This window comes from Ambystoma mexicanum, chromosome 1p (assembly GCF_040938575.1).
Source record: "Ambystoma mexicanum isolate Mex_15411 chromosome 1p, UKY_AmexF1_1, whole genome shotgun sequence".
NCBI classification, from domain to species: Eukaryota; Metazoa; Chordata; class Amphibia; order Caudata; family Ambystomatidae; genus Ambystoma; species Ambystoma mexicanum.
Genome location: NC_090921.1, coordinates 1,108,325,175 through 1,108,338,071, shown reverse-complemented (window position 1 = coordinate 1,108,338,071; position 12,897 = coordinate 1,108,325,175). Strand labels below are relative to the sequence as shown.

The window sequence follows — 12,897 nt, the reverse complement described above, 5'->3', positions numbered from 1 at the left end:
TCTCCATTGATGATCTGGAGCTGGCTATGGCACCCATCACATCTCTGAGGGAGATGTTATCTTCATTGTCTTCTGGTTCTGTTGACTCAGGCCATTCCGGCGACTGGGACAGTGTATTGTTCTATTCTGCCCTGTGTGGAGGTTTTCTTGGGTTTGTCCTTCCCCATGTTGCAGATTCAGTCGTCGCACGATAGGGAGACCGCTACGTTTTGTGCGGGGAACTTGCCTCACCCAGCGTTGGTCACTGGCAGTCGTATAGCGATTTGGGGTGTTGTCCGTAGGACCATGTGTCCCACTGCTGTGACAGGTGGTGCCTGTTTAGGGATGTACTTCGTTAGGGTTCTATTCTGTCTTGTGAGCAGGTACCATAGCCTTCATTTATTAGTGCCCGTTCTTCAGTGAGTGATGGGTGATGGTTGCTCGGTGTTGCCCCAGGGTTTGCGCCTCTGTGTTTCTTCTATTCAGTTCATCTTTCTGTTATGCGTGGAGGCTCAGTGATGCATTGTCTCCAGAGCAGCGCACTGTGGATATGGGAGACTGGCACCTTCCCCCTCTCCACTCCGGTGTAGGACACTCAGGGGCAGTATCAATGTATTGTATTTTCCCACGGTGGGGGGTCAGTCGTCATACACCCCCCACTCCTTCCTATCTGCAACAATGCCGGTGTTTAAGTTATTTTGGACTGGAGGCCCCCTCAAAACATGCCGCATAGATCAATTATTGTCCTTGCCCCAGTTGTGTGTGGTTGGGTTGCTTCTGCTCATTAAAGAACAGCTCAGTGCCTTGGCGCCAGTTTAGGACAGGATCTGCTGGGGTTGCAGGCACCAGGCGTCGCCGCGCTCTCCTCCGGCCACCACGCCACCCCTCCAGCACCGCCTCAGCCCCAACAGCTCGGGTGGAAGGTGCCGCGTGTGCTACGGTTCAGGCCCCGTGGAGGGGATCCAGTTTAGGCCACCGCTGCTGGTGTTACCGGGGCGGGGGACGCCGGGCCAGGGGGGCGGGCAGCCGCCGACTCTCCAGAGATGTCTTGGTGGACGCCTGCCTTGCCTTGTTGCTCCGTTGTTTCCTTCGTGGCTTGCTGTCAGCCATCCGAGCCGGGTGAGGGAGGGCCGCCGGGGTCGGGAAGAGCAGCAAGGGTCATCTCCTCACCACCAGGTCACTACGGGTTGGGTGCCCACAACGCATGTCTCCTCTTCCGTGCCCGGATGCGGCAGTCGCCCACCAGTCGGCCCCAGCAGAATCAGTGGCTGCAATTAGTATCTCCCCACAGCACAACGTCCAAAGGCAGCGTCCAAGCAGCTCCACTCCAGCCTCCATAGTGTTCACAGTGTGTCGTCGCCGCTCGTCCAGGTGGGCAGGTTCCGCTACGCTGTTGCAGCCAGTGCCGTGGCTGTGTTCCGTGGCTTGGCACGCCAAGGACCCAGGGCAGCAAACGCCTTTGCCAATTCCTGCTCACTGTGTGACGCCCTGTATCAGACGAGTCCCCCCCGCGCCACATTAAGGTCCGGCGGCCATTTTATATCACATCTGTGCGTCGGCAGACCTGCCACTTCGTGACATATATCTAAGGTTCGGTCCCACGTTTTTTCGGGTGAAACCACAGCTGCAGGTGCCATTCGTTGTCACCATTAGGTAGGTTGCTTTAAAAGATCATTTCGTTATTCGTTTCAGGATATTTCGACAGGATTACACTGGCGGCCCTGGGAGCTCCATTGGGCTGCGTACTCATCGCTCCTTTCCTTTTATTGTTAATAAACACCCTTGAACATGTCAGTCATTCATTCGACTCCTTCTTCTGGTTCACCACAACACAAAATCCCAAAGCTTTTATGATGTAATTATTTTTATTTTTATTTTAACCTAAACAACACAGAACCTGAAATCGTTTTATTGTAACTCCAACCAGGTTTTGCATTGGTAATTTAGAACACTATTTGCTGGCAAAGATGTCTATGTAGACAAGCAACACCCATCCACACTGTAGTCAGATAGTTTCTGCTTGTAATGAATTACAGCATTCATCAGCGCTAAGAGTCTACATTAAGATTCTTTTAAAGCAGTCCTTAGGAAAGTATCAATATTTCCCCAGGATCATATTTCTTACAGTCAGCAACCTTAAGGACCTGAAACAGAGTAGATCATCTTAATGAAGACCTTTGTGAAAGACCCAGCTCAATAGGGAGCAGATTTTTAAAAAAGTAGCGTGAATGAAAGGATTGCAGAGAACGCGCTTCTTCCATTTGTGCTAATATTAGAAATGCGCAGGTCACCTTATTCGTAAAGGTGTCCAATGCATTTCCGGTGGGGCTCTGAATCGTAGCACGTTAGCATCCTCCCAGCACTAATGTATGACTGGCTAGTGTCAGGAAAAAAATGATCTTCTGGCAACATTCCCTCCACAGATTCGATGGACCCGCAATATTTTTGCTTTCTTTTTGAACCTGACATTTTCTGAGGAAGTAAAGCCTTCAGATTCACCCACCTGCCTTTTGCTAATTTGTTATGGGGAAACTGATCAGTCCTTCAGACAATCAGTACTGGAAAACTGTTTCCCTTTTGCCTTTTGTGACTTTTTAATATTGCCCACTGCATTTTACAATGCAGTGCAAAGGGAATACTTTTGTATCGCCCTCGCTTTTTACACTCAGGATTTTTGGTTACTTTTATATGTGCCAAAAGCAAACTGGTGGCAGCAGATACATATTTACAATGTTTGCATTCTTTTTAGTGTGCACATTCACGTTTACTGTGTATGGCTGCGTGGCTAGTGCCCCAAAATGGCTTTCCCTAAGAGTCTTTCGCTTGTTCTTTAGTCATATTGTAGTTTGGCTTTCTTCCTACCTTGCCCGGCCAGGAAATCGCATATAAGGTCATGCCTCTTTGGCGCCAGTGAGTCTAGGTCTGGGGCATGAGTGAAACCAATAGTTGTCCCTGATTGGGAAACTACTGACTGTTTGAATGGTGCAGGTCCTTATTATTGGTGGGCTTGGACTTGCTTCCAGGCTGGATTTCGGATAAGAAGAGGACTCCTGAAGCCATTTATTCAGATCAGCGTTGGAGCAAAGAATCCCTCGTAGACGAACAGCTGACTGAAGAGCCGAAGAAGATTCCTAAAGAGGCCTTGCATCCCTTCGTGCATCTGGCCCGGTGAAGCACTGTTGGACTACCTTATCTCAGAAGACCATGAGCTGTGCTTCATCCCTTGGATTTGTGGGACCAACTAGTCTCAACCCCTTTTCAAGGATCCAGCCTTCCTGAGCCTTCAGTAGTGTCCCTGGACCACCCGCTGGATGTTCAGCTCTCTTGTGGGCTACCTGGCCAGAAGCATTGCTGTTGCACGATTACACCTGACACTTTGGTCGTAGCCAGCAAGTCGCCTTCTCCATTGAATTTCAGCATCCCAGCCTCAAGGGACCTTGTCCTAGAGAAGCTTCTTCAACCATGACTGGAAGGATGCCTGCCGTTGTCTGTGTGAGGTGGCCATCGCTGGAACTCTCCTTCCTGCATCCTGTGAAGTATCCAGAAGAGGCCTGCATTAGTGAATCTTGCATATCTTTATTGCAGGGTTTGCATCTTAAATCTGGACTTGACTGGAAGAATCCTTGCACCCACAGCTTCTGGGCACCTCTCACTGGAACCAACCTCCAGCAACACCCCTTCCCCAGCTGACCTAGCAAGCCACATGGGAAAATCAGAGTCAGAGGAGGCAAGTAAACGCAAATCATCGGTTCCCCCCTGAACCTCCATAGCATCACAGTGGGAGTAAGTCAGTTTGTTTCCTAAACCTTCGCTGCCACTCAATGCATTTTGGTCGTCAAACCTGGGTAGTATTTTCTGAAAGATAAGAACATAATAACGTACTTTAGTAACATTGTTGAATATCTTCTTTGAACTATCACCAACACAAGTAAATTAGAACTGACCTTCAGAGACTCAGTTCTGGGGAGAAGTATTGTGGCTCCTGTGACTTTTTGGACACAAGGCCCCATTGTTCTTAGGGATTGGACTGCTTAAGTTGGGGAATTCATTTGTAAACTGGTTGCATCATTCACTGCATTTGTATGTACTTAACCCTCTGTTGAATAAATCATTTGAATGGATTTATGAACCTATGGTGAATGTATATATGTTTATTATTGAGTATTGTGCGATAATATCACCCGCTAGTTTCATTTTTCAGTGTGTGTAGAAGGCCTAGAATAAATATTGTATGTTTCTACATTACTGTCTACATTGAATTATTGTGTATTGTATTGTGAGGACTCATTCGGGGTCCCCGACCCAACTAACATTCTCCTGAGAATAGCCATGACTGCTTTCCACGTTTACATTCATTGGGTTTTGACTAACCTCTCTGAGTTCCCTGTTCACTATAACTAGGGTGGTCTGGTGGTCTGCCAGGCCAGATTCTAGAAATCTATCTTAACCGCTTCCATCAACCACATGGTTATTTAATAAAGGAAGGGTATTCTCACTTAATGTACCTACTCACAACGTCTATATTTTGATGGTTATTTCTTTATGCTCACTGTGCTATGTCGAGGACCAAACAGGATGTTTCCTCTTCCTCTATTATATATTCAATTTAATTTTTTTTTTTATAACACGCTTAATACCGGAGTTCGGTTTCTAAGCGCGGTTCTGTGATTCAAACCTCTTGTTGCTCTGCGTGGTCTTGCTTCCAAGATCAGCATGTTGCCCCTGTGGTAGCCTCCATTCAGTGGATCCTATCAAATCCAGATCATTTCATTTCATTTAGACCCAATGTTGTGCAGACTTCACAGAATTACCTTCTGGACCCTCATCAAGTAAAAGAGATACATCCTAATATTTGATGAGACAACTGTGCCTCCAACTGTCCCATAGGGTAGAATGAGATGCTTAATATTAAATGTGATGACTCCTGCTCTTCCATAAACATATATACATGCGTTAACCAACAATTACGGAATAAAGTAAATAAAGCTCACACTCCTACTGAAGTCTGCTTATTCTTGATATATGAGTCTCAGTCATGAAATTCATAGTATACACTAGGGTCCATTCTACAGTAACTTGCATTGGTGTGAGTGCAATTTTGCATGCTTTTTGCACAAGGGCACTGGTGCAGTTCTGTAGCACAGTCCCATAGGGAAATTACAGACCTTTGAGGAAGAGCCATTTGTTTATAGTTACAATTATTGTGGACATTATATCTAGATCTTTGGGGAAGATCTAATCATCATTGTTTTACTTGCATACACAATGGTACATTTCCATGGTTTAGACAAGGGGTCTGCAACCTCTGGCTCTCCAGATGTTTTGAGCTATGGCTCCCATGATTCACCCGACCCCCTCCCCCCCAACCATTGACAAGCCTGGCTCTGGCTGATGGGAGTTGTACTCCAAAACATCTGGAGGGCCAGAGGTTGCAGACCCATGGTCAGATCTTTATATCTCTGGTTGAGATATGCGTTGCCTTGTGTAGGAAGTTCAGCAGTGTGTGCCATCCGCTTTATATGGGCTACGCCACACTCGGACCTTGTGCAGGCCTGCCAAACTGGACTTAAGAAAAGAGGTTTGGTTCTTCTGCATTCCACTGCCTAGGGAAGTGCTAGAGCAGCAGCCGCACAAAGAAAATACACTTCTGGACCAACCACACTCGGTTCTTGTAGGAGACCTACAACAGACTGACTCTAGGAAATAATTCACAATGGGGAGGGGGGGGGTTCATATTGTGCTCTGTCATTGGCTTGGTAGACAGCCAAATCTCTAGAGGCTCAGATAAGGCTACTCCCAAATCTGTTCTTCTCTATGGCACCTCTCCAGTGCAACTGAAGCAAAAGAGAGACCTAGGCTCAATAGCTTTCGGTGTGGGCCACACACCCTATTTACCCACTATCGGTTAAACATTTGCTTCGTACTTAAATATGCACTTTGAAGCCGTTATAACCATTTGAGTTTGGATTTATTTTTGAAAAATGATCTGTGTCTTCGTATATTTCTTTAAGGCTAATATTAGAGCTGAGGCAAACAGTGAATTAATGGGCTAATGCATTTCGGAACTGATTCCTTCTTCAGAGCCCGCTTATAATTTCTATTAAAGTAATGTTCAAAATATATCGAATCGTGCGTTACACAATTGCCAAATCATGTTTCAATGTTTGAATAAAATATAACATCATTTCGTACGTAACAAAAATCCACAACAAAAATCCACACAGGGCACCCACAATTACAAACAAACATATAACAATATGAAAAGAGAAAAAAAGAGAAAAAAGACTGAAGGCTTAGATAAATCTAACTTAGATTGAATGACTAGATTAGTCAGTATTGATCATGAGATCACCAATTACCGTTTTTGAATATTTTCTTCCACACTACAAATAAGTGTGCATCATTTAATATATTCTCCATGCATTTCTGTGTTTGGTTCATTAAAGGTTTACTATGTCTCGTATCAGCTAAGTTTGTTAACTTTACTATGTGTGGCCATGTGTGTTTACACATAACTCTCGAGAGCAATTCAGTCTGTGCTAGTTATTTGAATGTAGCACGATTTTGGGACCACTCCGTGCTTTTAGCAGAGAGGTTACCTGGATGCTTCACAACAGGGAGGGCCTCTATCACAGGCTATTCATGTGCCCTTAGTTCGTAACTTGAAAACTTACAGGCACACCATACTCGAACGCTCTCTTTCGCTTCTTTTCACTCTCTGCCTCTGGTTCAGGTTCTTTTCTCCTTCTACCAGGTTCCTCCCCCTACAACTGGGCCTCTCAACCCACTTGCTAGAAAACACCTGATAGGTCCTCGCGCAAAACACACCTGACCTGTTGAAACGATACCAAGGGAAACACAACGAAACCAGTGTTCTTCTGATTCCTTCCTGGCTGCACCTCGTTCTCGCTTCATGCTTTAAACATGCACAGCCTGCCTCTCTGGCTGCTATGTTGTGCAATCCCGTTGGGCCAAGGTCCACACGTAGCCATGATATTTTGAGATTAACTCAGGGACATCATTTCACCAAAATGCCAGGGGTAGCGGACGTGGCATCACAATGCCACGCCCCAAGTGTGACATCACATGAAGTGATGTCATTTGACCACACCCCCACGTGACATCACATTAAGTGATGTCATTTGTCCACACCCCCACTCGACATCACAGGAAGTGGCCTCATAAAGCATTATCCCTCAGTACACTACGAAAAATATGGTTACAATATCACTGTATTGTGACATTTCATCCAAGAACGGATCATCATATGTAGCATTGTCAAGGTCCATCTTGCTTATGGCGACGAGGATGTGGAGCCATGATGAAATGCTGAGCTGAGTAGCCAGGATGAAATGCTGAGAGGGTGTTAATGGCAGGTGATGAAGATGAAAAATAAAGCTGTGGGTGAAGGTGGCCCTAGTAGAAAGTAGAGTGTGTGCTGTCAAGCGACAGCATGGTGTGAAGGCAATGCTGCGCTGTAGATACACCACGGAGTCAGAGAGTGAATGGCACAGGAAAGATGCAGGGCTGTAAGCCCCAGGAGCGTATGGCCTCGGTGTAATGATCGTTGCATGGCCGAAATTGCCAGGTGCCTGCACAACCAGAGCACTCTGGGACATGTAGTCCCTTTTCTCTGGGCCATGCCGGAGCCTGGATACTGCACATTCCCCTAGCTATTTCCCTTCTGCAGGGGGGAACAGCGTGTCATTGTGGATGAGGTAAAGAAAATAAATAGCGTTATGCGCTTCCTCGTGCGTTCCACCATGGCCGTTGGTGAAGCACACTGTGCCGGTGTCATCTTTGATGGAGGGGAGTTTTTGTAAGAAAGTCAGTTGTGGGCATGTGTGTTGACTGGTTTAGCATTAGGCTCGATGACACACTTATTAATATCCAGTCAGGTTTTCAAAACTGCCATGAAATAGAAATACATTACATTACATAAATCAATAAATTGCGCTTGAACGTAAAATGTGTAATCCTTTCCTTTCTTATACAAATTTGTTGTTAGTACTTCTCCTAAGAACTGAAAAGGGCTATTTATTGGTGGTTGAACGGCATAGTATCTGCCCTTAGCAGAGCTGGTGTTGCGCGGTGCTGAAACGTATTTTAGAAAAACATTGATGTCCCTCACACTCCACCTACACACACACACACGACTCCTTGAGGTTTTCATGATAAGCGTGGACTGCCAATATCAAACTTGCTGCAAAAAGTGTGCCTTACTTGGCGACATCCCCCAGTTTCTTTTCGGATTTGTGAAATCTTATACAAAATGATTTCTGCATTTATCATCAGACATTGTACATTAAAACATTGACTATGAATGTATGAGAAACATCTTTAGCAGAACATTTTATATTTATGTCTCAGAGTCGGTGCCGTCTGCCTGTGGCCCAGGGCCTGCGGCAGCACCGTGGCCGCCGCAGGCTAATTCCGGGTCATTGGTGGTGTCATAGCACCTGACCTGGCACACACATAACCTCAGCCTGTGCTTGCGGCGGCACCACGGCCGCAGGCGAGGGCTGGGCACCAGTAGCACCGACCACACACATGCCACAGCAAGCCCCATGCACACTTCCGCCCCCCACCCACCTCTCAGTCTCACACACAGTCACTGTCTGCCACCCCTACCTGAGTATGTGTACTCACCGGGCCTTGTTACTGGAAGCGCTGGAGCTCAGGAGCGCCGCGCACATCTTGCAAGTGGAGGACCACGCAGTACGGCAAGAAAGCTGTGGCCACGCCCCCTCCTCTGATTGGATGGTCGCCAGAGGTCGCAAGAGATTGACAGGGGTCGCTGGCCAATCGGCAGCAGTCGCTCTTGCGACCACTGGCGACCCCCAAATGACGTCACTGGATTAACTGTTCCTCCTTTCAAACAACCCTGGAACTCTCTGCTCACATGATCTGTGGCTGCCCCTGTACCCGTAGCTCCCTACCCCCTTTACTGGTGGTCTTCTCTCTTTGTTGGCTTTTCTCAAAGCCCTTAAAATACATCTGTTTTCTATTGCCATCCTTTAAATCTTGGTTTATTTTCATTGATATAACATCCTATTGTTTTTATGGAATTATATGTCTTTATTGTGTGTATAGCAGAAACTGTGCAGAATGCTGATTAGGCTGCTCTTAATAAATGTTAAACACAATTAACCAAAATACACCAACCTTTGTGTAGCTCCAAGAAGAGGTGAGAGTAAAGTGTTGTGAGGTAAGACACCCTTTCTATGGGACACAGGAGATGTAAGACAATAATAGGATGCCTTTCCAGAAAAGAAGGCTTGGAGAGCTGCAGGAGAAAGATTCATTTTAGAGGTGGCCAGAGAGAGAAGATCTCCCATGCTAATGAAGGAATTACAAGGTATGAATGAATTCTGAGGAAAAATGTACCAGAATGTAAGAAACATCTAGAATACAATGATCAAAATATGTCCCAAAAATGTGTTTTTCAAAATACAGGAAAAAAGTAACATTTCTATTTTCCCCACCTCCCTGATTTCCACGGGACTTGGTCCAATACCTGATGTTCTAGAGCCGAGAAGAGTCACTTTAGAGAGGTGCCTGGCTGGCAAGCTTGCTGAGTAATGAGGGCACACTGCGCCACTTTGACATCAACCTGGCTTATTTAATTGTTACCATGTGCTGTAGAGGGAGGCTGGGCAGTTGGCGAGGTGGTCTCTCAGGCAAGCATGCATGTCTTTCTCATCTTGGTGGATCCCCTTAGACAGCCTTAGGTCCACTCGTCCTATATATATACCCAATCCTACATGGCACTGACATCAGCCGGAGGCAAGCACAAGCCATTATAACCTTGCGCGGGTTATGAGGCGATCCTCCTGTCTGGCTGGCAGCAATGGCCATGGGGGCACGAGCATGAAAGCCAGTGTGATAAAAAATAGCCTTCTCTTACCCAGCACCTCCAGGCACTGTAAAAACAAGCTGCTTTATGGCCTCGATTTGGCCCCACATTTAACAGCTGTTAAATGGGCAAACCCGATGTGCTGCAATGGATTAATGGCAAAGTAGCCCCACAGCTGAGCAGTCCTCTGGAGTAACCTGGACGGCAACTGAAGACTAAGGTGAAAGGGCACTGATGCCTGTACAACGTTCTCCCTGTATATGTGAGATTCCGGGTACAGAGAGAATGGACACAGGGTAAATGCTTCAAAGTTTCTTTATTTAAATAATAAAGGGGTTGGAAAACGCCTAATTTGTCATATTTCTAAATGGCAGTTGTCTCAACCATTACACAAAACAATAATTCAGTCGTTGTCAGGGTGTCAAAACAATAAAGTGTCAACAGTCCTATGTCCAAAAACCTGCTCTGACGCTCACACGTAATACACCACAAAATGAGTATTCGGGAAAATAAATAATAATGGGCTGCTTTTCTGTAGCCGTTTAATGGCGCTTATGCCTGGTGTTCTTAAAGCAAATAGTATTTGCCAGGGGGACAATCCCCTTACATGGTCTTTTCCCACATGGTAGAACTCTAGGGTAACATGGTATTTTCTTCTTATCAAGTGGCCCAAGTAATCGTCTTCAGGCAAGTAGTGTCTTGGATAGTTCACAATCTTATTGTACATAAACAATTGAGCCCCCCCTTGCATCCTCTTTCTCGATTCAAAGGGCCTCACCGGGGCGAGGACAAAATGAGAATAACAAGGCCTTAGTAAGCAGGACTCCTGTTCCCCTTTTTAATACTAATATTCTCTTAGTACCAGACGAGGAGGGGTTAGGATATCACATGTCCCCACATGCGAGTTCATTTTCAAATGGTTTCACAAAGCACTATGCCAGGGTAAATGCATACTTCAAGTTCCACAATGCTGTTCTTTCTTTATGCATTGATTTCACTACAGAATACCTTCTTGATACTTTTGTTTCTGTAATAAGTAAGTGCGCCTTTAAATCACTTCGTTTCCGTATAAACAACCTTCCTGCTACTTTTGTTTCCATACGCAATGATTCCACACAATTTGAGCCAGAGAATAACTTTCCTGTTTCATGTAAACACACAGAGCTTGTCAATTTCATTTTTCCAACACACAGAAGTTCACTTCATCCTCCCTCACTCCGGTTACATTATATTCGTTCTATTCTCCTTTCATCAATGTCAATTTCACTTTAGTTTGCTCACGTCAAGATCTTCAGAAGGGTTCCACTTGTCAACACTCACCGGCTCTCCTTTGATGCTTGCTTCTTACCGCATTTTATCGAAAAGTGTATGCTGGCTTCTCATCAACCCCTCCAAACCTCCTAGGTTTGAGATGAATACTTGATGGAAGGGGGAAGGCAGCCTTCTCACATGGCCCCCTTCTCCCTCTTAGTCGCACGTCCTCAGGGTTCCTGTCCTCTCGCCATACCCTCCACGACCATCTGCTCTTACAGTCTTTCAGGGTCTCTTTGTTTCACGGCGAGTCACGGCTCTCCAGCAATTCCCTTCTGCTTTTCTCCAACTTGCAGTGCTTTGCTCTCGTCTTCTGTTGCTTTCTCTGGGCTTCCCTGGTCTGCCTGGCCCCTCCGAGCACTACATACACCACTGTCACTGCCTCTGCCACGCTCTCTAACACCACTCCTACTGCTACAGCCTGCTTCTGGCCCCGATCTCTGTGCTTCTTCCCTTTTGTTGACGGCTTTTCCGATGGACATTTAATAAGGTCTCAGATGTTGAGACTTAGGTTTTACTCCGTGCCTCTCCAGTTACAGCTTCCTTTGGCCCTGTGACCTCAGCGGGGGTGGGTGGTCGTTGCTTACAGATATACATATACCCATGTGGTATATCTGGATTCACCTTGTAAGAAGAGGTGGAATTGGGCATACATTTTCGGGGCTCTGGTGTTGGAACGCTGTTCTTGCTCCTTGATTCTGGGGGGAAATCATTTGGTTATTCACAACCGCTGTGAATACTCAAGACAATATTTCCCATGAGTAAATATATTTAAATCACTGATAATATTAAAATTGTAAAAATCTTTGAACTCTGCAAAATGTCAGTTGTTCGTTCTAGAGGCGGGGCACCATTACAAAACTAACAGGGTTAACACAAGTACTGTGCAGATGCAGAATACCATCCTACTATGTGAACTTGAAGTGGATAACACCATTTAAAATCCCTTGAAAAGATTTTCAATATTGTGAATACAATATTGATACTAACACTGTTGGGTTGAAGACCATCCGGTAGAACAATAAAAGCTTATTTCTTTTAAAGAGTATTGTTGTCTTAAATGTTCTAATATTTTATTTCTTGAATACATTGTTTTAAAATGTTTCATAGGATTTCAGTGTGATGTTCGATTGAGGAAAGAAGAGGAGCCTGTTCCAGTTTTCATCAATCATCTGGATTCAGAAGTTGGAGAAAACAGAACAGACCACATCTCGGGTATTTATATTTCAATACATTATGTTATGCTAAGGAATTTATAATGCGCACAAGTTGGCCCAGAGGCATAATGGCACATGGGAGGGACAATAAACACGACAAATATCAGTAAAAAACAAAAACACACTAACAGAAAAAAGGTGAGTGAGGCGGAACGTCGGATCAGATAGCAATCAAGAGAGTCATCGACACAGAAGGGGTTTTAGGTTTTTCCTGAATTGCTCATGTGATGCTATTTCACATAAGTCTGGAGGAATAGAGTTCCAGGCCCTTGGCGCGACTGCGAAAAGGCACTATTTCTGACAGATGTGAGTTTGGAATTAGGAACGGTTAGGAGGTTCTGGCCATTGGACCTCAATGTTCTCTGCACCGGTTTACTTTCAAGGGTTTCACTAAGGTATTCCAGGCTGATCCCTATCAAGCATTTATGAGTTATGGCTAGCAAGCAAAACAATTCTTGCTTTTATTGGTAGTGTGAGAAACCTGAGGGTATTCTCACTCCCAGATCGCCTGGATTCTCTTCTCGGGTGGTCAGG

General features: G+C 45.5%; 1 protein-coding gene across 1 annotated transcript in view; it reads left to right on the top strand.

Moving 5' to 3' along the window:
- Nucleotides 1–12,897, top strand: part of LOC138448795 (zinc finger protein interacting with ribonucleoprotein K-like) — a 202,958-nt gene that overhangs the window by 69,150 nt on the left and 120,911 nt on the right. Inside the window, exon 4 of the mRNA XM_069604721.1 lies at nt 12,257–12,361. Coding sequence (XP_069460822.1) covers nt 12,257–12,361 — 105 coding nt within the window. The remainder of the gene's footprint in view (nt 1–12,256; nt 12,362–12,897) is intronic.